The following is a 26679-nucleotide window of genomic DNA, read 5'->3' on the forward strand; positions in this document are numbered from 1 at the left end:
TGGCCTGACACTTTTACATCCTAAGACTCCCTCTGGTTTGTCTTCTTCTCTCCAGCCCACTGCTACTTATCTCTGGCATAGATCACCACTATCTCCAACCTGGACCACCACAACGGCCTCCTAACTGAACCCTCTGACCTTAACCTCCCTCTTCCCACCCATTTTCCACACAAAAACCAGGTATCCTTCTAAACTAAATTCTAACCAGGTCTCTCCCTGATCTAAAACCTTCAGAGCTTCCTACTGCTCCTACAATAATGGTAAAAGTCCTATCAAACCCAGGAAAGCCCCGAGCACCTCTTCAATTTCTCTGTGCCAACACCCTTTTCCCTCCCAGCTCCAGCCAGACTCCACCTCTTCCATTTTCTTACCACGCTTGAACATGCCTCTACTTGGCTTACTCTCTCGCAGCCCTCACTGAAACCATCATTTTTCCTGGCTAATTCCTATTCATCCTTCAGGTCTCCCTCAGCCTCCCTCATTTCCCAGGAAGGAATATTGGAGATCTGCCCTGTGAGAGTTTACAATTTGAGCCATCAGTAGTTACTCTTGTTTCAGAGCCCCCAGCGGATATTAAGATCAGGTCAGTGTATGTCTGAAGAAAATCGCTTTGTTTTAAGCAATGCAAACTTTCCCAAAGGTGTATCAGAGTGGGCAAGAGCCATCTGTTCTCTAGTGATTAGATCATGTGTCATGTCTTATTCAGTAACCTTGAGCAGGTATACTAATATTGTTGGCTTTTTATTGTTTTCCAAGCAGTTTTCTGTATATTGCTTAATGTGAACCTTAAAAGAATTCTGTGACGCTGGCATTAGTGTTTCCAGTTAAAAAAGAGGTTATATAACATGTCCAAGTCACCCAGCCACTAAAAGTTAGAACTGGGAATGTCATCTAGATGTTCTGACTTCTAGTCCAGAACTTTTTCCAGTATCCCGAACTGCTTCTTGCTGATTTAAAAATCCTTTCTTTGTTAATTTTAAAAATACATGTGAGAAAAAAGTAAGTGAAAGTCATACTTGCTGAAATTAAAATGGAGTCTCAGATATCTCACCTTAACTTTGGCTCTAGCAACAGTGCTGCACAGAAGCAATGGATTGAGGCAATCAAACGAGAAGACTGAGGCGGGCATTCCCAAGGCACTTCTCTTAGAGGCAGGCACCGGACCAGGGATCAAAACTTATGGCTGCTGAGTTGCCAGTGATAACTATAAAATTTGGCCTGACAGCTCCACTAACAAAAGATACTTGATTAGCTGTCAAACACTTGCTTGTCTAAGTGGTGCTATGTGCCGAAAAAAGCAGAGGAAAAGCTTTTCAGTGCACATTCAATAAGCCCTTTAAGGATACACACATGCCCTCATATCTGAGGGGTTACATATGGATGATACCTGAGTTGAAAACCATCTCTCAGGGAAATTCTTTCCAATTTAAACACTCATCACCCAATTATAAGAATGACCTCTAATTCCAGCCTTTCTGGAGCCATGGAGGTTGGATGAACCCCTGACACTACTGCCCTGAGATAACCTTTAAACCTTAAACCAAAAATATCCCCTGAAGTCTTCTTAAAACCAAACAACATTTTAACTTAATTAGTAAACAATGTCTGCCTTGAGCATTACACCCTTTTAAGATCTATCTGTAGGAATAAATCCTTTCTAAAATTCAAGGAAGAGAATTTCCATGTCATTCTGGAACATACAAAAAGATGAGAAACTTCCCAATTCATTTATGAGAGAGAAATTCTGATGCAGAAGGTATGAAAAAGATTTGAAAGAAAAAAATATATATCATGTTTAACTGTTCACTCAAAATGTTTACTGATTGCCTACTATGATCCAGGTACTGTTTTAGGTGCTGAAGATACAGAATTGAACAAAACAAAGCCTCCGCTCTCAGGGAGCTTACATTTGGCTGGTGGATGCAGGGATAAAGAGGCAAACCAGTAAGTATGAAACATCAGATTATGATAAGCGACAATTAAACACGGTAAGTGGGTATGATCATCAAGGTTATATATTAACCAGGTTGGGCCACGATTCTCAGTGGTTTGGCAGTTATAATATAGTTTGGCAGTCGTATGATGATGTGATCACTTCCATAATGAGATTTGATATAATGTGATCACCTCCATGATGGGATCTGCTGTGAGTAGCCAATCAGTTGAAAAGGAGTTTCCTTGGGGGTGTGGCCTGCATCTAATATAGGTGGACTTTCTGGCAAGACTTGCAGGCTTTTGCTTGCTCTAGATCCTGCAGTTGGCTCCTGTTTGTCTGACCTCTGGTTCTTGGGACCTGAGCTAGCAGCTTACCTGCTATCTTGCCTGCTGATCTTGGGATTTGTTGGTCTTCCCAGCCTGTAAGCAAGAGCTCTGCTGTCTGACCTGCCCATCTTAGGTTCACCAGCCCCTGTGGCTGCATAAATCAGAAGAAGCCTCCAGCATGACCCACGGGCTTGGGACATTGCAGTCTGTACAACCACATGAGCCATTTCCTTGATATAAATCTCCTTATATATATATTTATATGCTTTATTGGTTTTGTTTCTCTAGAGAACCCAGCCTAAGACAGTGGGATAGGAAATTGTGGGGGAAAGTTTCCATTTTATACAAAGTAGGCAAATCTTCACTGGTAGACGACATTTATAAAAGCCTAAAGGAATTAAGGGAACAAGCATGCAGATGTCTGAAGGAAGAGCATTTCTGAGATTGGGAACAGCAAGTACAAATCTCTGAGATGGGAACATACCTGGAATAATCAAAAGACTGCAAGAAGGCGCCAACATTTGTACACATTGATGCAAAAGTAATAGGTAGAGTCTAATAATACAGAAAAAGAATAATCCATGACAAACAAGTAAAGCTTATTTCATAAATGCAATGATGGTTTGATATTAGAATTAATTGTGTTAATAGATTAAATAAGCAAAACAATGTGATCATTTCAATAGAGATTGAAATGGTAGTTAATCTTGATTTTAAAAAACAAAACAAAAACTCTCAGTAAGCTGGAATTAAAAGAAAGTAGTTTAATGTCACTCCTGAGGGAAACCCTTTCTAATATCCCTAGTCCTACACCAGGCCTCACTGTTGTATGTGCTCATAGCTCCCTGTGTTATTCCTTTGTAATCCTAATTACAATTGTAACTAATTATTTGTACAACATATAACACAGGAATCTGGGTTCTGGCTCTCAGGCTCCAGAGCCTGTACTCCTAATTTCTGTTCCTAGTTTTTGATAGTCAAAAATATATTTTAAAAAATTATTCCAAGAATTTACTGGATCTATGTGGCCTTCTGGGTTCTATTCCTGGCTTTGACCCTGACCCATGAGTGACAATGGATAAGTAAGTCACAAATCCATTAACAAGAGACAATAAAGCCTGTACTTTCCTACTGCCTAAGAATTTAATATACTTCAAATCCTGCATGACTCTATATGAGGGCAAAATTTAATTTTTAAAAAGAGGTAACTTTAGTTTGGCAGTACCTCAAAAGTTAAACACGGAGCTACCGTATAACTCAGCCATTCTAGTACTAGGTATATGCCCAAGAGAACTGAACATATATATATGTCCACACAAAGACATGTACATGAATGCTCATAGTAGCATTATTTACAGCAGTTGAGAAGTGGAAACAATCCATATGTCCATCAACTGATGAATGGATAAACAAAATGTGGTATATTTATAGAATGGAATATTGTTTGGCCATAAAAAGGAATGAAGTACTTATCTATGCTACAACATGGATGAATCTTGAAAACATTATGCAAAATGAATGAAGCCAGATATCAAAAGCCACATATTGCATGACTCCGTTTATATGAAATGTCCAGAATAGGTAAACCTGGAGACAGAAAATAGATCCACGGTTGCCAGGGGCTGGGGGATGGGTGGATGTGGAATGACAGGGGTTTCTTGATGGGCTGATGAAAATGTTCTGGAATTCGACAGTGGGGATGGCTGCACAACATTGTGAATATACTAAGAACCACTGAATTGTGCACTTTACAATGGTAAAGTTTATGTAATGTGAATTATACCTCAATAATAATTTTTAAAAGTTAAAAAACGAGGTAACTTGAAAGGTAAACTGTTGATCCAGCGTGTACCATCATCCTTAACTTTCCCTGGGGTATCATTTAAAATACACATCATCAAGGAAGTTCTTCAAAAACAAAGTGCCAGTGTGAAACATTTACATTGAGAGCGAGGATCTCAACATTTAATTGCACAGCCTTGGTCTCCAGGGAGGAGGTCCTGAAGTACAAAGATTTCGTTCACCTCAAATTAAATGCAATTTTGTGAATGACCTGTCCAAGTCACATTTTCTCTAGGTGGCTATGAGAGAGTTTAGGGAAATAAATCTCTCTTATTTGATGTCGGAATCTGTGGAATTTTATTTAACCTAAAGTAAATTACTTCCTCCAGAGTTTGTATCTACCTTTTGTAAAAGCATATAAAATATCAAGTAAGAAAAACCTTTTGGGTCCAGATCAAAAGGAAACAGGATGAGTTTTTGATTCAGCTTGAGGTGCGATGGATCACTTTTATGTGGCCTTTCTCGCCATGGTCTTGTAACTCCCACCTAAGAGACTGGGTGGGACTGTGCAAATAAGGTAATTGTGGCCCACCAAGGGGAATGGTCAGTTTTGCCATGCCACTAGGCTTAAAAGAGAGCCAATTCCAGAGCAGAGAAAGGATCCTACCACCGCCAAGGAATAACAGCCAGCTGCGGAGAGTGTGTCCTTTGGACCCAGAAACCCCACACTGAGAAGCTCCTGGGAACAGAAGACAGAGAGAAAGAGAGAGAAAGCTGTAACACTGAAGACAGTGAGAAGTGGTGGCAGAGAAATGATGGCAGGAGATGGTGTGGCGGGCTTCCCAGCCCAGAGAAAGTGAGACAGATGAGTGCCTTTGGGCAGGAGGTTTGCTGGCAGCAGCGTAGGGTGCCTCTGGGCACTTAAATCAGCAGAGCTAAAAGAGCTTTGTAACACTTGCCTGAGTAGGGCAGAGCCAAGGAGCAGAGAAGCATACCTGTAAGCACAGGTGAGAAGCTGTTCTGATGGAAGAACTGTATACTGAGTGTTTCTGAACCTGAATTGGAACCTGTTGTTAGGTGCCGTGGAGTCAGTTCTGACTCATAGCAACCCTACGTACAACAGTGCAAAACACTGCCCGGTCCTGCGCCGTCCTTATGATCGCTGTACTTGAGCCCATTGTTGCAGCCACTGTGTCAATCCATCTCGTTGAGGGTCTTCCTCCTTTTCACTGGCCCTCTACTTTACCAAGCATGATGTCCTTCTCCAGGGACTGATCCCTCCTGCTAACGTGTCCAAAGCATGTTACTTCCCTAAATAAACCACATAATCGTGAGTACTGTCTGTGAGTTCTGTATGGCCATTGCAATGAATTATGGAACCCAGCAGAGAAGTACAGGGTGTCGTGGGAAGGATGGTTAGTGTCAGAATTGGTAAAGATGGCAGAGAGAGGAGGCATGTGTGACCTCCTTCTCATAGGAATCAGCCTTGGGCTGTTGATTCTCCTTCCCCCTTGCGAAGTCAGAGATCAGACTCTGCTCCCACACCTTTTTTTTCTTTTTTTTACGCATCTATCACAGATACTGAAAGCTAATACATAAACTCTAAAGAGGGAGTGTGTTTTTAAACTAGGCTTGAAATGAGAACTGTTCTCAATCATGGTCTCTTAACGATTATTTGTACCATGGTTGCTTCTGTTTCTAGCTTCTCTTCATTGACTGCATATGGCTTCAGGGCACAGGAACCAGACCTCATTGATCCTTTTATCCCCACAGTTCCCAGTCCAGTGCCTTCCACATGGCAAGAGCCCAGTAATTTTTTTCATTTAGCACAAGTTAAATTAAGACTAAGAGATGTCTTCCAAAGAGGGCTAGAAATGCCTAGTATTAAATATGCTTTTTTTTTTTTTTTAATTTCAAATTAGAAGCAACTAAAAAGAGTAAGAAAAAGTTTAGAGCTTTATCTTCCTCATCTGAAGCGGTAGCGGGTCAGATCAACACTATTAAAAAAGGAAAAGAAATATAGACAATAGGATATAAAAAATAAAATAAAACAGAAATTAGGAAATAATTTAAGAAAATTGATTATGAACTTAAAAAAAAAAAAACTCTGCATACAGCTACCATAATAAATGAAAAGGCATATTGGTAAAACCCAAACAAAAGATATAGGAATTAAAATAATAACCGTTTAAAATAATCACCTACTATTTACATACTAAGCAATTTGTATACTGTGCATTGTCTCTAATATAATAACCATGCAAGCTAAACATCGTTATCGTAATTTTACAAATGAGTTTGCTTACCTTGCCTAAAATGATAGATAGGTTATAACTGTTCTCAAGTTAAAATTCATATTTGTCTGATTCCAAGCCCCTAGTCATGACACACGCCAAGGTAAATTTCTAAAAGACATTTAGTAATGCAATACAATTTACTTGTTTTAGAAAACTATCCTAGAAGTGGTTTTGGAGGAAGAAAGTAACACTTTTCCCAGGAGCTAAATGCAAAGAGGTAGGATGTTATTGTTGTTGGTGGTGTCAATTGCAACTCACAGTGACCCCATGTGAATGAGTCGAGTTGAGGTGCCCCATTGGGTTTGAGATACAAGAGATTAAACAACCAAATGAAAGAAGCAGAGATGGGGGAATAGAGATGCCAAGTCACATGAAGACTGCCCAGGAGCAGAAGCCCACAGCAAGAGAAAACCATCCCCTAGAGCTGGTACCCTGAATTCAGACTTCCAGCTTCCTAAACTGTGAGAAAGTAAATTTGCTTGTTAAAGCCACACATTTGTGGCATTTCTATTACAGCAGCACTAGATAACTAAGACAAGATTTATCTACATGGGATCAAATTGACAACAATTAGAAAGATTAGACGAAAAGGTAGGAGGCAGTGAGTTTATGTTAATGGGGAGGAACAGCTTGGAAAAGGAGGGTGAGAATGGTAGCACACCTCACCAGATGTAATCCATATCACTGAGTTTGTACATGTAGAATTGGTGAATTGGTGTATGTTCTGCTGCGTATACTTTCAACAACAACAAAAATAAATTATAAAAAAAAGCCTATTAGTGGTTGTCAGGGGCTGGTGGAGGGGGTATGAGGAGCGACTGCTAGTGAGTACAGCATTTCTTCTGAAAATGATGAAAACGTTCTGAAATTAGACAGTGGGAATAGTTGCACAACCTTGTAAATATACTAAAAACCACTTATCTGGACATACTTAAACTGGGGCATGTTGGTTAAATTAATAAATACAAATGCCTTTATTTTATTTTTAAATAGAAAAGCAAGACTAAAAGTCTCATCCAAAATTAAGGGCCAAAATTAACCTGTGTCATTGGCAAATGATTGCGATAATATTTTTTCAAATATATACTTAATTGTTCTAAGAATAGAATGCTATTTGCAGAATTAATCAATTTATATAAAATTGTTTGGTTTTATTTTTGTAAACAGAAAAGAAATTTTGGCCATATCAATTTTTTTTACTTTTATGCTTACTTCTTATTAAAAAAAAAAAAGGGGGGGGTGACTAAGGGACCAACTGAATGAACAAGGGTCCTGGCAAAATTATGCAAAACTTGATTTCTATAATCTTAAAAGTGCAGTATTCACTTTTATATAACATTTGAAAGAATGTAGTATGTAATATTGCATTCCATACTTCATAAGTTTTTTTAAAGGATGTTAGAAGAAAATATAGAATAATGAACAGTTACCTTTTGCAGATGTTGCAAGAAACTGGACATCAATTTTTTTTTTAAGTAATTAACACTGATTTTGGCAAGTCATTTATAACCGCTCTGGGTCTGTTTTTCTGTCCCACCCATAAAATGAGGATGTTGACATTAGAGGATCTCTATGGATACTTCCAAGAAGCCCCCGGTGGTGCAATGGTTAAGAGCTTTGCGGCTAATGGGTACTAAGAAAGGTTCGTGGTTCGAACTCACTCAGCTGCTCTGCGGGAGAAAGACCGGGTGATCTGCTTCCATAAAGATTACAGCCAAGAAAACCCCGTGGAACAGTTCTACTCTGTCACATGGGGTCACTATGAGTGGAAATCGGCTCTCTGGCACCTGACAGCCCATGGGTCCTTCATTATCCTTGGAAAAGAGAAGGTAAGCTTATCAGAACCTTTACTGCATGGATAAAGCAAAGGTCCTACAATGGGCACTTTTTAAAAAATGTGCTCATTTGGGGTTCAGTTTTTATAACTAGTTTCTTCTGATGTAATAAAAAAAATATATAGAGATCAGGTAAAATTGTACAAGATTCTTCAGTAGGATTATTTCCTATGTATCAACGAAAAGAACTGAGAGGAAAACAGTTATGATGTGCAAATGAAACACTCCACACAGCCAAAGCATTTGATAGCCAAAAAGAGAGAGAAAGGCTCATAATAGGAGAGGACCATTGGAAAGGAAGTGGCAATTTCCACCATTTTAATTCTACTAATTCTACGTTCTTTCTTTTCCTCTCCTACAGGGAAAAAGCCCAGCTTTAATTTTCTGTTAATCCCAAAAGAGACGGCAAGAGACACAGCAACACTTAGACATTTTTTGTTGGAGAAATAACCAAAATACTGAAGAAGCACTGTTTTTCTACACAGAGCACCAATCTTATTTAGAGCACGCAGTTTTCCAGATACTACCCCACCATCAGCCCTCACTCTGCTGCAGCCAACACTCACCACCACCGATTTTTTAAAATCCATTTCTGTTGCGCCTTTCGTCTAAACCCATAAACAATCATTTCGTCGCTGCAACAGTGGTTTGAGCTGACCAAAACGTTCAGCCAAGCAAGGGCTGAGTTCCGCAGAGGCAGACTGCAGACCGTGGTGCTGGGCAGGGCCACTCCTCTGGCCGCACACTGAAGCTTTCCTCATCTCCTGAGTGATTTAAGAGGGTTCCCCAGATAAGACCCCGCCCTTGAAGCCAAGACCCTGGAAGGGGCGGAGGCGTGAGGCGGCCTCAGCCTCCCAGAGCCTAGCCTTTGGAAAACAGGCTTCTAGCTAGCTGCCAGGAGTCGCCCAGGCTGCGCGAGTGGCGTGTCTGAGCCAGCGCGCGCCGAGCTGATCCCAGGTGGGTGTCTGCAGCCGGGGACAGCGGCTCCCGCTCCCCGGGAGGGAGGAGGAAGGGGGAGGAGGACGCAGGCCGGGATTTCGCTCGTCACGATTCACGAAGGAGGGTGGGGAAGGAGGGATGGGAGACAGAAAAAGGAGTGGAATTCGGGCGCTCGGGGAATAAAGAAGGCAAGGAAGGAGACGGGGAAAACCGTGATGAAGAGTACAGGGGAGGGTGGTGGATGCAGAGGGGGCGGGTAATGAGGGGGAGGGGGAGGGGAGGGCAGGTGAAGGGGGAATAGGAGTGGAGAACAAGAGGGATGAGATTTAAGAAAGGATGGGTGAAAGGCGGAGGGATGGGGTGAAGAGGGGAGGAATAGGGTGCATGGGAGGAGAAGGGGTTTTGGAGGGAGAAACGGGGTGAGGAGTGAAGAGATGGGGTGAGGGCAGAGGGATGGAGTGACAGGATGAAGGGATGGGAATGAAGAGTGAAGAGATAAGGGTGAGGAAGGGAGGGGCGGGATGAAGAGGGAAGGATGGGGTGATGTGGATGAAGGGGGGATGGAGGTAAAGGAAGAAGAGAGGGATGATGGGGTGAAGGAGGGATGGGTGAAGGAGGGAAGAGGTGAAGAGGGGAGAGATGGGAGAAGGCGGAGGAATGAGGGGAGACTGGGGAAGGAGGAAGCGGGCGCGGGCGGCAGGAGACCGGGAGGAACTTCCCTCCCGGAGGGCGGCGCCAGGATAACGGGATCCTTCCCTGCCTGCAGCCCCGGCCTGGTGAGGAGCAGCCGGCCGCGGAGGCCGGGGCGCTGCGGACAGGTACTGCGCCGGGCTCCTCCCGGGCAGCCGCAGCCCCTGCCCGCGGAGAGGACCCGACTCCACTTACTCTCTCCGACCACGGCTTTGAGCCCAATGGGGGCCATCGCGCTGCTGCGGTCACCAGGTCCGGCCCTCCGCACACGACGCCGGTGAACACCGCCGCCTTCCCAGGTGGGCGCGCTCAGTCGGCCGCAGCCAGCCGCCCCGCAGCCGCGCTCCGACGGACTGACGCGCCGACTCGGCGCGGGGGCGCGGCGCGAGCCAGAGCGAGGCTGCCGACCCGCGGGCGCGCGCGGGGGGGCGGAGCCAGCCGGGGGCGGGGCCTCGCGCCCGCCACGCGTCACCCGCGGGTCTCCGCCAATCGCACTGCGGCCTGGGCGCTCGGCTCCGCCCCCAGAGCTGCGGGTCCCTACGAGGCCGCCCAGGGATGGAACGGGAGCCGCGCCCTCCCCCTCGCCTCAGGCCCCGCGCGCGCCCCGGCAACCGCGCGCTGCCAGGGTGCAGGGCCCTAAAACCACCTCCGCCGCCTCGGCACCAAGACCCCTAGCCACAGGCTACTGACTGACTGGCTCTGCCTGAAACCCCGCTGAGGCCTTGTTTTCCTTCCATAATTCCTTGCCTACAAAAGGAACTCGGAGGCCTTATCTCTTAGTAGTAGTACCCCTCCCAGCTATAACAAAAAAAAAACCTGGAGTATATCAATGCCTTCTCTGTCTCTCTGGGAACCTATATCCATATATCTATCCACCATTAACTGAGCTCTTATTATGTAAACTCCTTACATGCATCATGTCATTCAATCCTCACAATAACTGGTTGTTGTTTTAATCCCCATTTTCAGATGAAAAAAAACCAAGGCTCAGAGAGATAGGAAAAGCACTACACTTAATTTCAAGCTATGAATCACTCGTTTAGCAAATATTTATTCTCCCACTGATGTGTACCCATCTAGTCCATTCTGACTCACAGCGACCTTATAGGACAATGTAGAACTGCCCCATAGGGTTTCCTAGGCTGTAATTTTCACAGTAGCTGATCGCCAGGTCATTTATCCTGAAGAGCAGTTGGTGGGTTCCAACTGACCTTGGGTTAGCTGCTGAGGGCTTAATCATTGCACCATTGGGCTCCTTCGTTCTCCCACTACCTACTATGTGGAAATTGCTATTCTGGCCACCAGAGCTATAAAAAAAACTATAGCCCTGATTAAAGCAGACACAGACCAGAGTCTTGTGACACTCAGAGTCTAGCAGTTACAGAGTTCCAAACCTGCTAGGAATATGCTGCCCTACAATTCTGGTCTTAGTATCTCCTTCCTGGAGTCCACAAAGTGGTCCCAGATCAATTTCCACTGGACTTTCTTGTAGAAGGGGGAGATTGTTTTTGAAATATGGGACAGGCCACAAAAGCATGGCCCCCGGACACATTTTTAACTAAGTACTGAAGTCACTCCTGAGGTTTACCCTTCCACCAAAGATTAGACAGGTCTGTAGGCTAATAGACCCCTGGTGGTGCAGTGGTTAAGAGCTAGGGCTGCTAACCAAGAGATACCGTTACCCGTTGCCCTCAAGTCGACTCTGATTCCGACTCATAGCGACCCTATAGGACAGAATAGAACTGCCCCATAGAGCTTCCAAGGAGTGCCTGGTGGATTCCAACTTCTGACCTATTGGCTAGCAGCTGTAGCGCTTAACCACTACACCACCAGGGTTTCCAACCAAGAGATAGGCAGCTCCAATCCACCAGCCGCTCCCTGGGAACCCTAAGGGGCAGTTCTACTCTGTCCTACAGAATTGCTATGAGTTGGAATCTACTCCACAGCAATGGGTTTTTTGTTTTTTTTTTTAAAACGGCTAACAATAACACACAAGAGGGACGTGCTTTGTAGTTCAATCATGTATATGAGACTAATGGGCACACCAGCCCAAAAGAAAGATGAGAAGGCAGGAAGGGACAGGAAAGCTGCATGAAGAACAGAAACAGGGAACCTAGGGTGAAGGGGAAAGTGTTGACACATCCTCAGATTGGCAATCAGTGTCACAATTTGTGTATTAACTATTTAATGAGAAATTAATTTGCTCTGTAACCTTTCACCTAATTCACAATTAAAAAAAATATATATGGCCCAGAGCTGGCCTCTGGCTTCAAAGAAAAACAAATTGAGCCAATTAAAAAGCAAAAAGAACAGGAGAGTTAATAGTAAAATAAATGAATATTCGTTAAATGCTTGATACAGCTCTTTGACATAGGTCCTTTCCTTAATACTGTTAATAAATGTAATAATAAGTTACAGATGAAGAACTTGAGGTTTAGAGAGAATAAGTATTTTGCTAGTAAGTGACAAAGGAAAGATTCAACTCTAGAATCTGAATTTTGAACCATTACTTTAATACTGAGCAACAAACAAAGAAGCTAAGGGCATAAAGGAGGACTTTCCCACGGTCACAAAGTAAATAGTGACCGAACCAGAGCAAGAGGCCACATGTCCTAGTTCAATGGGCCACCAACCCCAGAGCAAGCTGAGTTAACCTTCTCCTCACTGACCACCACAATCCATCCCCAAAGAACCTTCAAATGGCTTCATCAGAGGCATAGCTAGAGTAAGGAACGCCCATGAGCAATCTTTAAATTTGTGTCCTCCCCAGCCTCACGGAGGAGGGAGTGTGTGTGCGATTCACCGGCTGGCCTCATCTGGGGGGCCCCCTCTTTGGACTTGCGCCTAGGGGCAAATGCCCCCTCTGACCCCTCTTACCCTTACTACACCTTTGGGCTTCAGGTAGAGAGAAAGCATTCATGGGTCATCTCTTCATGTCTCAGCTCTGCCTCTTGCCCAGGGAACTTATTAATAGCCTCTGAGTACATGTGAAGAAAGAGAGAAGTTTATAAGTGTGGGGGAACCTGGCATGCACTTGTGATGCCACATGCTCCCCCTTTAGCCAGCCTGGCACCCGTCAGCAGACACTCCACAGTTTCTGCATCTGCTGTGAAAATAAAAATTAGAAGCTGGAAAATTCCTTAAAGCCTAAGGGGTAAGGATGGCCGGGTGCTCTTATCATTCATCTAGTCGGTGAGTCAGCAAGGGTTTATTGAGTGCTGCCAAGGTCCAGGCCTTGTGCTGTGGATACAACACAGAGCAAGACAGATAAAAGTCCTGCCCTCAAGGAGCTGGTACTTTAGCTGAGGAGACAGATGGGAATCAAGGAGTCACACACAGCATTGACAGAAGGCTGCGAGAATGAATAACAGGGCACCTCACCCAGTGGACTGGGTTATGACGGGACTGGTAGAGTATCCTAGGCAGATATACAGATATGCAGTAGGTACAAAGGCCTAGAGACAGAAAAGAGTTTGAGTGCTCTAGGTACAGAGAGGGGGCCAGTGTGGCTGGAGGGAAGGGAGCCTGCGAGTGGGAAGGTGGGAGGGAGACCTCCAGGAGTGAGACTTGTTGCAAGGCACTGGGCTTTCTGGATTGTGTGAAGGACTCTGTGCAGTGGGGACCTCCTCAGAGGTCATGGCAAATAAAATAGGGCAGCATCTTACCTTCTGCAGAAGGAAGTACAAAAAAGGAAACTCTTCCTGCAAATGTGTACCTGAGATGTTTGCTGTAGATGACAAAAATCAGAACGGATTTTTTTTTTTTAATACGATGGTTAAAAAGAGTTGGTGGGGTGACAGTGAGCTCACTCCAGAACCCCTGACTCTGAAGTGCGGGGTTGGAATCACTCTGAGTATGGAATCTGAGACCTGGTTCAGGCCTGCCACCACTGTTTACCAGCAAAAAGACCTCTTCACCTTTCTCAGTCTTATTTCCCCATCTATGAAACGGGAACGATAAAACCTTACAGGCCTGTCCCTCAGGATGGCTCTGAGGAGCCACTAATATGATCTTCGGTAAAGGGTAAAATGTTTCCTTGGCCATCATCACACAGTATTACACTTTGCTCTGTATTGTTTATTTGGATTTACTGAAAGTTTGATGCATGTTAGGCACCATGCATAGGGCTCTCATGCATTTTCGTTGAATACTCATTGCAGCCCAGCGACGTCAGTGCTATTATCCCCATTTTCCCGGGGCGCAGAGAGGTCGGTCAGTCACCTGCTCAAGGTCACAGAGCTATAAGCACAGACCCTGGAGTCGCTGACTTCCAGGTGCCCAGAGAAGAAAGTCCAGTGCCCTGGCCTGCGGGGAGGTTTGGATGTGTGGACAACTTGCTGGGAGCGTGTCCGCAACGAGAATCCGAAACCCCGGGGTAAGGACCCAGGCGGGTCCATGCCCCCCCTAACCATTACAGGCGTTGGAGCCGGGCGGAGAGGGGACAGGGCCGGCCTGCAGCCCGCAAGGTGCTCTGGCTACCCCGCTGCCCCGCTAGTCCCGCGCGCAGGTGCGCCCACAGCTGCGCATGCGCGTCCTGCGGCCTCTGCAGAGCCCGGGTGCACGCCAGCTGCGGTGGGTGGGAAATGTCCTGTGATGTACGCACGGGTCACGTGAGGGCGGGAGAAGGCTTGCGCCGCGGCCACTGCACCAAGAGCGTGGAAGGTGGGGAGACTGATGCAGAGAGGGGCAGGGAGAGGTTAGTATGGGAAAGGGCGGAGAGACCCAGAGACAAGAGAGAGAACGAGGGACAGACGACCCAGAAATAAGCAAGGGAGTGGTCCAGGGAGAAACGGAAACAACCAGGTGCAGTTGCAGCCACTGAACCTACTGATGCCGCAGACTCGCTGGCTCGAGTCCCCCCGACATACGGAGCCTGTTTGAGACCCTAGGTCCAGAGCCTGGGCCACTTTGCCGACCGTCCTGGGTGTGCACCTGCTTCCCTTTTGCTTTTAAGCTGTCACTGGCTGCATTTTTCCATGTTCACCCTGCTCCTTCCTCCTGGTCGCTGGACCCAGTGTGTGCCTGGGGAAAAAAAGATCAGAAACAAAGTAAATCATCCATGGTCCCTACTCCCAGCAATCTTAACACATCGGAATTCTTACTCTGGCTCTGGGGCCAATCAAACCAGGGTGGAGATTCCAGCTGTGCCTCCCAGAGTGAAAACCCTAACCTTACTGAGCCTCCATTTCCTCCTTTCTGAAATGGGCCTAATAACACCTACAGTATTCTCCAAAGCCTTGCTGTTCCCAGTGTGATCCCAGCAATGGTATCACCTGGGAGCTTGTTAGAAGTGCAGAATTTCAGGCTTCACCCAGACCTGCTGAATCAGAATCTGCATTTTAACAAGATCCCAGATGCATACACACACACTTTGAACACTGAGAACCAGTTTCTAAAGAATTCAACAAGATAATATTTATAAAGTACTTTACCGAGAGCTGGGCACCTAGTAAGGACCCAATGAATATTCACTATTAATATTGTTGTTAGGAGCCCTGGTGGCACAGTAGTTAAAACATTCAGCTGCTCACTGAAAGGTTGGCAGTTGGAACTTACAGCCACTCCTGGAAAAAAAAAAGATGTAGCAGTCTGCTTCTGTAAAGATTTACAGCCTTGGAAATCCTCTGGGGGCAATTCTATTCAGTTCTTTAGGGCTGCTATGACTCTTGGCAACAGGTAATATCATTGCTAAAAACGACACATCATGAAAAACGTGTACACACAAAAAGAAACAATCTTTGATGGTTATGAGGGAGGGGAGGGATGAGGGTGGAAAAATGCTAAATATACAATAGATAAGAGGTAACTTTGGTGAAGGTAAGACATTACACAATACTGGAGAAGCCAGCACAACTTGTACAAGGCAAGGTAATAGAAGCTCCATAGACACGTCCAAATTCCCTGAGGGACCGAATTACTGGGCTGAGGGCTGTGGGGACCATGGTCTCTGGGAACATCTAGCTTAATTGGCATAACAGAGTTTATAAAAAAAAAAAAAGTGTTCTACATTCTACTTTCTTGAGTAGCATCTGGGATCCTTAAAAGCCTGTGAGTGGATCATCTAAGATAGTCCACCAGTCTCACCCTGTTGGGAGCAAGGGAGAATGAAAAAAACTAAAGACACAAGGGAAAGATTAGTCCAAAGGACTAATGGGCCACAACTACCACAGCCTCCACCAGACTGAGTCCAGTACAACTAGATGGTGCCCAGCTACCGCCACTGACTCCTCTGACAGGGATCACAATAGAGGGTTCCAGACAGAGCTGGAGAAAAATGTAGAACAAAATTCTAACTCACAAAAACCAGACTAGACTTACTGGCCTGACAGAGACTGGAGAAACCCGAGGGTATGGCCCCTGGACACCCTTTTATCTCAGTAATGAAGTCACACCTGAGGTTCACCATTCAGCCAAAGATTAGACAGGTTCATAAAACAAAACAAGACTAAAGGGGTGCACCAGCCTGGGGGAAAGGACTAGAAGGCAGAAGGGGACAGGAAAGCTGGTAATAGGGAACCTAGGGTCGAGAAGGGAAAGTGTTGACAAGTTGTGGGGTTGGTAATCAATCTCATAAACAATATGTGTGCTAACTGTTCAGTGAGAAGCTAGTTTGTTCTGTAAACCTTCATCTAAAGTCCAAAAAAAAAAAAAAAAAAAGATGTATCATGAGACTGAATTAAATCAGTGCTAAATAGATATACAGGTATAAGAAAGAACACGAGTTAATGAAGAATTCAGTCAATGCCCTGCATTTTTTGCTGGTGTAGAATCATTGGTAGAGAATGAAAAAAGTAATCGTCTCCACCTCCACCTCCCTAAGCACCTAAAAACAACCGCTAGGGCCCGTGTACTGGAGTTTGGAGCATCCTTGCCCCCAAGAGTAGATAACAGTTTTTATGTTGAATTCAGGACACAAAGTCAACCAGGCTTTGTTTTCAAAAGCCTAGGCCAGTGTCTCAAACTCAAAGGGCTGGAGGGGCCAGCAGATGTGTTTAACACAACATATGTGGTCAACTGCAGAACACGTGCCTTGTTCAGAGGGACAGCACTTGCTTAGCTCTTGCCAAAAGTTGCCATGCAACAATCAAGGATCTAGATTGTAGAAATTATGTGGCATATCCCAGTTTTTAAGTATTGCAATGGATGTTTAAGATTTTAATCACATCGTACTGGCCAAATAAAACACATCTGAGGGCCACATCCACTACCAGTTGGCAAACTCTGGGAAACTGAAATACCGCCTCCCAAAATGGGAGTTTGGATTTCCCCCAAGGGCAAGAAGGAGGAGCAGCATATTCCCAGAGAGTCATCCACTTACATCCCACTCATGTAGAGCCCCCTAGCCTCAGGGCTTTGAACAGAGGTGGTGGTGGTGTAAATGACTTGGCACTGAGCACCATTCCCCTCAGCCTTGAGAGCCATGATGGAGGTCCCTCTGATCAGCCTGGCTCTGGGGTAGTGGATTCGGCTAGTAGAGCTACCTACTTTTTTTTTTTTTTTAAGTAATTTGAAGTTTATTCCAGCTATAATGCTGGTTATTCTGACTTTAAGGTAGTAGCATCACATGGCATCTTTCTGAGTCCATTTCTGAGATATTCTGTTGTACTTATCTCTATTTTGTAGATCTGTGCAATCTCTGGCACTAGGTGCTCATTTGAGTTCAGAGCATGTAGCAGTGAACCAAATGGATAAAAGAACTTTGGAAATAGTTAAAGCAGGAGACCACTGTCATAAAATAGCAAGACAGATAGATCTATCCACTTCTGAGTGGACTAATGAGCACTGTAGTGGAAGCCACTGAGGACAGCTGATGTGAGCTGCTCAGTTTTGCCTGGACCATGTAAAGCCCTAGTCCTGGTACAAGCCCATAAACAAGAAGAGAGCCACCAAAAAAATGCCAGCATTAGAAGTCTCAGTGACCTCAGCCAGTAAAGCTTAAAGCTGGCTTGGTTCAATTTAGAAAAACAAAACAAAAAAAAAATGGCTTTTTTTTTTTTTTTTTGCACCTTCTGTATCAGAGAACAATTCATGCCTTTTACCCAGATCCAAGAGTTTTGGGATCCCAGAGGAAGAAATTTCCATTCCAACAGGTGAAATTGAAAGCACCGTGGAAGAGGTAGCATTTGAGCTGAGCCAGGAGGCTGAAAATAGAGAGAAAATCAATCAAAAGAACATAGGCTTGTGGTTCCCAAACTGTATGCCAAGGCACCCTGGGGTACCACAGTCCCAGAGCACAGAAGAATATTTTAAATTTTGGAGGGAAGCACAGTAATACTCATCTTCTGTTGGACACTGAAAACTACTAGCCGAAAGTCATTTATACTTTCAATGTTACATTCTGCTACATTCCTTTCTATGACATTGTATCTTTGTAAAGTGGGATTTTCAGCTATTGATGTTCTAAGAAGCAAATGTCTCATGAACATCGATATGGAACAGTAAATGAGAGTTTCCAATATGATTCTAAGATTTGAGGTCACATAACCCATTCATAAGTAATTGTGATTATCTAAGAATTAAATTTAAAAATTATTTTAATTTATGGGTATTAATTTTTCAAATGTCTAAGTTGTTAGGGCATGACATACATTGTCTGGTCCTAATGACTTAATAAACAGAACTGTTAGCTATTTCTTTTGGGGCACTGTGAGAAATAATCACCGAGACACAAACACTACAGTGATTGGGAACCTCTGGTACAGACAAAATGTGATGGCCTTAACTGTCCAAGGCACTAGAGATACAGCAATGAACAAAACAGAAAAAATTCTGTAAATATGAAGCTCACATTCTAGAGAGGGGAACACAGTAAACAATAAATTATATAGCATGCTAAAACCAAAAAAAACCCAAACCTGTTGCCATCAAGTCAATTCCAACTCACAGCACCCCTATAGGACAGAGTAGAGCTGTCCCATAGAGTTTCCAAGGAGCACCTGGTGGATTTGAACTGCCCGCCTTTTGGTTAGCAGCTGTAGCACTTAACAACTATGCCACCAGGGTTTCCATATAGTGTGCTAGAAGATGTTAAATGCTATAGTAAAAATAGAGTAGGGTGAATGGGAGCAGGCAGGGGTGGGTAGAGAAGGCTTCCTTGAGAAGCGGTTGGATATGAGTTCAAAGTCAGCGGGCAGATCTGGGTGTCCTTGGCAGCAGACAGGAGGTGGATGACACCAGGAATAGTGGCTGAGATTCCCCAGGTGGTATGGGAGTGAGGGCAGCAGTGGTCACACGAAAAACACAGGAAACACCCCTGTTTAAGGCTGATTGAAGGAAGCAGAGACCAGAAGGAGGCAGAGGAGAAATGGCAGAGGGGTACAGGTGAGACTGGGGTGCAGAAAGATGGGAGAACTAACAGTATCTCCTGCCACAGAACTGAGAAAAAAAATGAAAAACATCAGTGAATGTGGCAACGGAGAGGTGACAACAGTCACCTGAACAACAGTCTGGGTACAAACAAGTGAAGGCTAACTGAGAGATGAAGGAGGCTGTACTCCAAACTTGTCAGGAAAGTATGGACTAATAATCCTCCCGGAAGACAAAAGAAAAGGCCAATGAGCCAGAAGGGATTGAAATTAACCAGATTTTTTAAATAAAGGAAAATCTTTTTTAACAAAACATTTAAAACACACAAAAAAGTAATAAAACAAATTTCCATGTATCCCTCTCTCAGAATAAAGAACAATTCTTGTTTTTCTATTTTTGTGTTTAGAAAAATAGATCAGGTTATATAAGGTGGATTCCTCGTCCTTCTGAAACCCCAGTAAAATAATAGCAGGGGAATTCTGTTGTTAGGTGCCATCCAGTCAGTTCTGACTCATGGAGGCCCTATGTTCAACAGAATGAAACTGCCTGACTCTGTGCCATTCTCACAATTGTTGCTACGTTTGAGCCCATTATCGCAGCCCCTGTGTCAGTCCATCTCATTAAGGGTCTTCCTCTTTTTTGCTACTTTACCAAGCATGATGGCCCTCTCCAGATGGTTACCTGTGTTTTATTGACTATGCAAAGCCATTCGACTGTGTGGATCATAACAAATTCTGGATAATATTGCAAACAATGGGAATTCCAGAACACTTAATTGTGATCACGTGAAACCTGTACATAGACCAAGAAGCAGTCATTCAAACAGAACAATAACTAGAACTGCGTGGTTTAAAATCAAGAAAGGTGTGAATCAGGGTTGTATCCTTTCACCATACTTATTAAATCTGTGTGCTGAGCAAATAATCAAAGAAGCTGGACTATATGAAGAAGAACGTGGCATCAGAATTGGAGAAAGACTTATTAACGACCTGCAATATGTAGATGGCACAACCTTGCTTGCTGAAAGTGAAAAGGACTTGAAGCACTTCCTGATGAAGATCAAAGACTACAGCCTTCAGTATGGATTACACCTTAAAAAAAAATCCTCACAAGTGGACCAATAAGCAACATCACGATAAAACAAAAAAAGGTTGAAGTTGTAAAAGATTTCATTTTACATGGATCCACAATCAATCCCCATGGAAGCAGCTACCAAGAAATAAAATAATGTATTGCATTGGGCAAATCTGCTGCAAAAGACCTCTCTAAAGTGTTAATAAGCAAAGATGTCATTTTGAGGACTAAGGTGCACCTGACACAAACCATGGTATTTTCAGTTGCCTCATATGCATGCGAAAGCTAGACAGTGAATAAGGAAGACCAAAGAAGAATTGATGCTGTTGGTGAAGAGTATTGAATATACCAGAAGAATGAACAAATCTGTCTTGGAAGAAGTACAGCCAGAACACTCCTTAGAAGCAAGGATGGCGAGACTTTGTCTCATGTATTTTGGACATGTTATTGGGAGAGACCTGTCCCTGGAGAAGAGGAGAATTATAAAAGGTGTAAATCCACAAGGACACAAAAAAGGGAAAAAGAGACAATGGGAGGAGAGAGATAGTAACAAAACATTAGAAGGTGAACAGCACGTGGTTGAGGATTAATAACCGAGCAGAGAAGAGGATGTGGAAACCTGAATTTCAAGAAAGAGAACAGCCCAGTCAACCAGAGAACCTTGAAAAAGCTCAAGAATCGTTGGCATCAGGTATTCTGAAGATAGGAGTGAAGAGTGGTGCTGAAAACAAAAGGATTGGTAAAGGAAAAGAACAGTCAGACCATCAAATCCCCTCTCCCATAACCAGATGACTACCCCTCCCTCAGCAGAATAATAATGATGATGATGATGTTGATGATGATGGCAACAAGCATTTTTGGTGCATAATATGTGCCAAGCACTAGTCCAAGCTTTTCACATATACTAACTCAAAACCACCCCAGGAGGTAGTTACCATTATTATCCCCATTTTACAGTTGAGGAAACTGAGCCAATAGTCTAAAGTCATATAACCAATAAGCGACAGGGCCAGGATTCAAACCCTGGCATGTGGGAGGTGAAGATGGAAAGTAGAGTGCAGGACTCTGTGGTTTGGACTCCATTTCTCTCTCCTTCAAAAGTCATGGAAGGTTTTCAAATACAGAAGTGACATTTATTCACTAACATTCAGTAAATATTCATCAAGAGCCTGCTGTATACTGGGCACTGTGCTGGGTGCTGAACATTCCAGGGTGGACATATAGACACAATTGCCCTCCGTCCCACCTCACCCCACAGACAGACAGTACGGTAGAGCTGAGTATTTTGCTAGGGCAGGCATAGGCAATCAGGGAGGCCAGAAGAAGGGCACCCAGCCCAGCCTGGGATCTGCAGAAAGACAAAATTGAGGCCCAAAAGCTGAGTGGGAGTTGGCTAGGAGAGGAGGGATGTGGGGGGTGGAGAATATTCTGAGCAGAGGTGACAGCATGGTGAGTGCCCAGTAACATGCTCATGGTGGTGCGGTCTACTTGGCAGCCAAATGAAGGCTGGATTGGAGGTGGAGGGACCAGATTCAGGAAAGTCCAGGGGAGACAGAAGGCCCAGTACAACAGTTCAGGTTGGAGTCAGTGAAGTTGCAGCTGAGGGTGGGGATGGAAGGCGCTGAACATAATCAACATGAATAAAAATAGTACTGCCACCTCCTGAGCCCCCTCACGTGCCAAGTACTCTGCTAAATGTTTCATGCACAATATCTCATTTAATCCACCCCTGTTATGAATTAAATTGCTTCCCCCCGCCCCACCACCAAAATGTGTAACAACTTGGCTAGGCCATGATTCCCAGTATTGTGTCGTTGTCCTCCGTTTTGTGATTTGATGTAATTATCCTACCTGTTGTAAATCCTAACCTCTATGATGTTAATGAAGCAGGATTAGAGGTAGTTATATTAATAAAGCAGGATACAATCTACAGGACTAAGTTGTATCTTGAGTCAATCTCTTTTGAGAGAGAAAATAGAGAAGAGAGCAGAGAGGAAAGGGACCTCCTTACCACCAAGCAAGAAGAGCCAGGAGCAGAGCACATCTTCTGGACCTGGGGTCCCTTTGCTAAGAAGCTCCTTGGCCAGGAGAAGATTAATGACAAGGACCTTCCTCCAGAGCTGACAGAGAAAGAAAGCCTTCCCTGGAGTTGGCACCCGGAATTCAGACTTCTAGCCTCCTAAACTGTGAGAGAATGAATTTGTTTTGTTAAAGCTATCCACTTGTGGTGTTTCTGTTATAGCATCACTAGATAACTAAGACAATCCCCACCCCTGTGAAGTAGGTATGATGACTTATACCCATTTTACAGATGAAAAAACTGAGACATAACACATTCTGAAACACAGCTAATTACTGGCAGAACCAGCGTTTGAACCAGATGTTTCTGAGCTCAAAGCCTGAGAGCTCTTCTTAATGGCAGAGCTTGCCTATCCTTTTCAGATTTCAGGGAGTTTGTCAGTTCAGAGAGGCTTTTTGATCTGAACACAAAAGTGTACCCTGATTGCATGAATATGAAGTTTGAAGCACAGTCTAAGCTAACCTATGATGATAGAAATCAGGATAATGGTAAAGGTGAGAGATACTGACTGACAAGAGAGATAAGGAAACCCCACTCTGGAAATGTTATGCATCTTGACATGGGTGGTGGTAACATGATGTTTATTTAAGTAAAAATTCATCGAGTCGCTCATTTAAGAATTATGCATATTATTGGATGTACACTTTATGCTCAATATTTTAAAAAAGGGCTTCTTAGAAAAATTGATATTTAAAATGAAACTGGAAACCATTTGGATGATTTTTACGATCCTATATTGTTTTTTGAAACCCGGGAGGCATAGTGGCTAAGAGTTCGGCTGCTAACCAAAAAGATTGGCAGTTTGAATCCACCAGGTGTCTTTGGAAATCCTGTGGGGCAGTTCTACTTTGTCCTATAGGGTTGCTATGAGTCAGAATTGACTCGACGGCAACAAGTTTGGGTTTTTTTGGTTTTATATTGCTTATGATATATCAAACATACCATTTATTGAACACTTACAATAAGTCAGGTACTGTGTTAACTGCTGTGCATCTTATTATCTCATTTAACTTTACAGTGGTCCTAAGGGGAGTAAATACTATAGTGCCCATTTTACGGATGAGGAAACTGAGATTTCAAGAATCCAGTGACTTGCCCATGGTCACACAGGAGTGGTTTAACCAGGAATCTGGTTTGAATTGTGTCACGTATTGAATTAGGTCCCCTAAAAATGTATGTCAACTTGGCTAGTCCATGATTCCCAGTACTGTGTGATTGTCCATCTGATGTGATTTTCCTGTGTGTTGTAAATCCTATCACTATGATGTTAATGAGATGGATTAGTGGCAATTAAATTGATGAGATCTACAAGATTAGATTGTGTTTTAAGCCAATCTCTTTTGAGATGTAAAAGAGAGAAGCGAGCAAGAGATGGTGGGGTGGGGGGCGGAGGGGTGGGGGCTGGACTCACACCACCAAGAATGAAGCACCAGGAGCATAGTGCATCCTTGGCACCCGTGTTCCCTGTGCTGAGAAGCTCTATGACCAGGGGAAGATTAATGACAAGGACCTTCCGTCAGAGCCGACAGAGAGGGAAAGGCTTCCCTGGAGTTGGCACCCTGAATTTGGACAGAATTCTAGCCTACTAGACTGTGAAAGAATAAATTTCTCTTTGTTAAAGCTATTCACTTGTGGTATTTCTGTTATAGCAGCTTTAGATAATCAAGACAGTAGCCTAGGTTTGTCAGATTCACAAGTACATGCTCTTGGCATCACCTACTCCTGTCTCCCTGCCTCCCTCTCCCAGAAGCAGAGTAGTGGCTACAGAAGATGAGGCAGGAGAAACTAGAGCAGACAGGAGAGGATGTTCAGTGAAGTACGGGCCCTCTCCAAGGCCCTATACCTAATTTTGTATTTGTAATTTTGTTAGAGAGCCCCACAAATGGTCTAAGCTTCTGGTCCCACAAAACCTGAAACTGCCCTGGCTCAGAGGGTGACCAGGAGTATGGTTACCCCACCATTAGAGCCAAGGAGCATCATGGGGGAGTTGGAGGGGGCCGGGGTACATGTTATTTAACAATATGTTAACCCTACTCCAGTTCCTTACAGAGAGCCCAGGGCACTCTTATCACACGCCCCCCCCACCCCCCAGCACCTGTGTCCTAAAAAGCAGACCCCAAAGAGCTCTCAGCGGCATCACTAAAGAAGGGGTGCTGCCCCTCCAGCTCAGCCTTAAACATAGGCTGTCTTTTCCAGCTCCTCCAGCTTCCTGCCTTTTCCCACACCCCTCCTCACTTTCTCTTCTTCTGTGTGTGCGTGCTTTTTTTTTGTTTGTCTTCCAGCCTCTGCTTTTCCCTACACCCCTCTCCCTGACAGCAATTGCCTTCCCTCCCACCCCACCCCACAGAGACTCAGAGGCCAAAGCCTTTTCCCCTATGACTGAGCAAGACTCTGCTTTGGGGAGCCAAGAGTCCAGCGCTCCAAGTGTGGCCCTGCTTTATTGGGTGCCTCATTGCCAGTCACTTCTACCCTCTGGACATCAGCTTCCCCATTTCCCAGGCCTGGGCCCTGAGCTCCTTGTCTTGAACCACTCAGTGTGCCCCTAGCTGCCCCCTGTGTCAGGAAGTAGGTAGACAAGGAAGTCCATCCTTACCACCCATGGCACTCAGGAGCACTCAGTTGCCTGTCATTGGATGAGCAGGGGAGGCAGGCTTTGGGTCCCTGGTCTAATTGTCCACAAGCTTGGACTCACTGCCCAGACCTTTGGGCATGCCCATGTGGGGTCCTATGTGGACAGCCCTCCCTTTTCTTCACAGGAACTCCCCCTCCCCTCCTCTGATGCTCAGTCCTTTTAACTTCCAAGTCCCTACCTCCCTTCCTTCCAGACTATAACCTCCCCTGAACTGTTGAGAAGGCCCCGTTGAACACAGGACAGCCACAAAACATGCACACAGAGGAGCTGTTTGAGCAGATGTTTAATATACAAAACAAGAATATCAGTTATTTTATCGACCGAATCCCCAACAATCTGAAGACAGCTGTTTGTGACTACCCACCCTGGTGTCTAAAAAGGTCTACTGCCTTCAAGGGCACAACCACCAAAGAGGTGTTTAAGCATATTGATAAGCAGTTCTCTGCCATGCTTCACTGAAAGGCTACAAACATACCCCCCATGCCTGCAATCTTTCTGCTGATGGAATGTGATGGAGAAGCAGGGGAGACAGGGTGTTGCATTCTGGGTTACAGCTTGCTTTTTTGCCTTGGTATTTTAATCAGTTTCATCCTTTTTAAAAATCAGACTTCTTTCCCTGTGAAGATGTATCTCCTGCCGTTTGACCTCTTTGTATAAGATCCATATCCCATCACCACCCCCACCCTCACCACCCCTACTGCTGGCCCAGCCTTTGAACGTCATCATGCTGAAAGAAAGGAGCCCTGGTGATGCAGTGGTTAAGCGCTCAGTTGCTAACCGAAAGGTCAACGGTTCAAGCCCACCAGCCGCTCCGCGGGAGAAAGATGTGGCATTCTGCTTCCGTAAAGATTTGTAGCCTTGGAAACCCTCTGGAACAGTTCTATTCTGCCCTACGGGGTCACTATGAGTCGGAATTGAGTTGACAGCGACAAGTTTGGTGTTTTGGGTTTTTATGCTGAAAGAATGTCTCCTTCCCAGCCTTGAGAAACAGGGCCTAGTCCTTTGTTATTGTTATACCCATCTTGTTTTTATTGTTAGCTGCTTTCCCCCCACTCATGGTGATCCCACGCACAACAAGATCAGACCGTTGTGGTCCACAGGGTTTTCACTGGCTGATTTTCTGAAGTGGATTGCTAGGCATTTCTTCCTTGTCTACAGAAGCTCCACTGACGCTGTTTAGCATCATAACAACACACAAGCCTTCGCTGACAGACAGGTGGTGCCTGCTCTCGGGGAGCACTGGCTGAGAATTGGGAAGCAAACTCTAGTCTCCCATATGGAAGGTGAGAGTTCTACCACTAAACCACCGCTGCCATGTGCATTGATGTCTTTCACCAACCAGGAAGTCCATAGAACTTCCCTGTCCAGAGCTTTTATTGGAAGTCTCATTTAAACTCCAGCCCCTCTCCCCTGAACCAATAAGCAGCATCATGATAAATGGAGAAAACATTGAGGTTGTCAAAGATTTCATTTTACTTGGATCCACAATCAACACCCATGGAAGCAGCAGTCAAGAAATCAAAAGACGCATGGCATTGGGCAAATTGGTTGCAAAAGACCTCTTTAAAGTGTTGAAAAGCAAAGATGGCACCTTGACGACTAAGGTGTGCCTGACACAAGCCATGGTGTTTTCAATCACCTTATATGCTAAAGCTGGACAACGAATAAGAAAGACTGAAGAACTGACACCTTTGAATTGTGGTGTTGGCGAAGAATATTGAATACACCACGAACTGCCAAAAGAATAAACAAATCTGTCTTGGAGGAAGTACAACCAGAATG

General features: G+C 44.5%; 1 protein-coding gene across 2 annotated transcripts in view; it reads right to left on the bottom strand.

Moving 5' to 3' along the window:
* Positions 1–10136, bottom strand: part of STXBP1 (syntaxin binding protein 1) — an 83600-nt gene extending 73464 nt beyond the window's left edge. For both annotated transcript variants that reach the window (XM_010587611.2, XM_003407716.4), the window contains exon 1: positions 10001–10136. In XM_010587611.2, coding sequence (XP_010585913.1) covers positions 10001–10037 — 37 coding nt within the window. In that variant the 5' untranslated portion in view covers positions 10038–10136. The remainder of the gene's footprint in view (positions 1–10000) is intronic.
* Between the last annotated feature and the right edge of the window lie 16543 nt (positions 10137–26679).

The sequence above is a fragment of the Loxodonta africana genome, chromosome 9 (genome assembly GCF_030014295.1).
Source record: "Loxodonta africana isolate mLoxAfr1 chromosome 9, mLoxAfr1.hap2, whole genome shotgun sequence".
Classification (NCBI taxonomy): domain Eukaryota; kingdom Metazoa; phylum Chordata; class Mammalia; order Proboscidea; family Elephantidae; genus Loxodonta; species Loxodonta africana.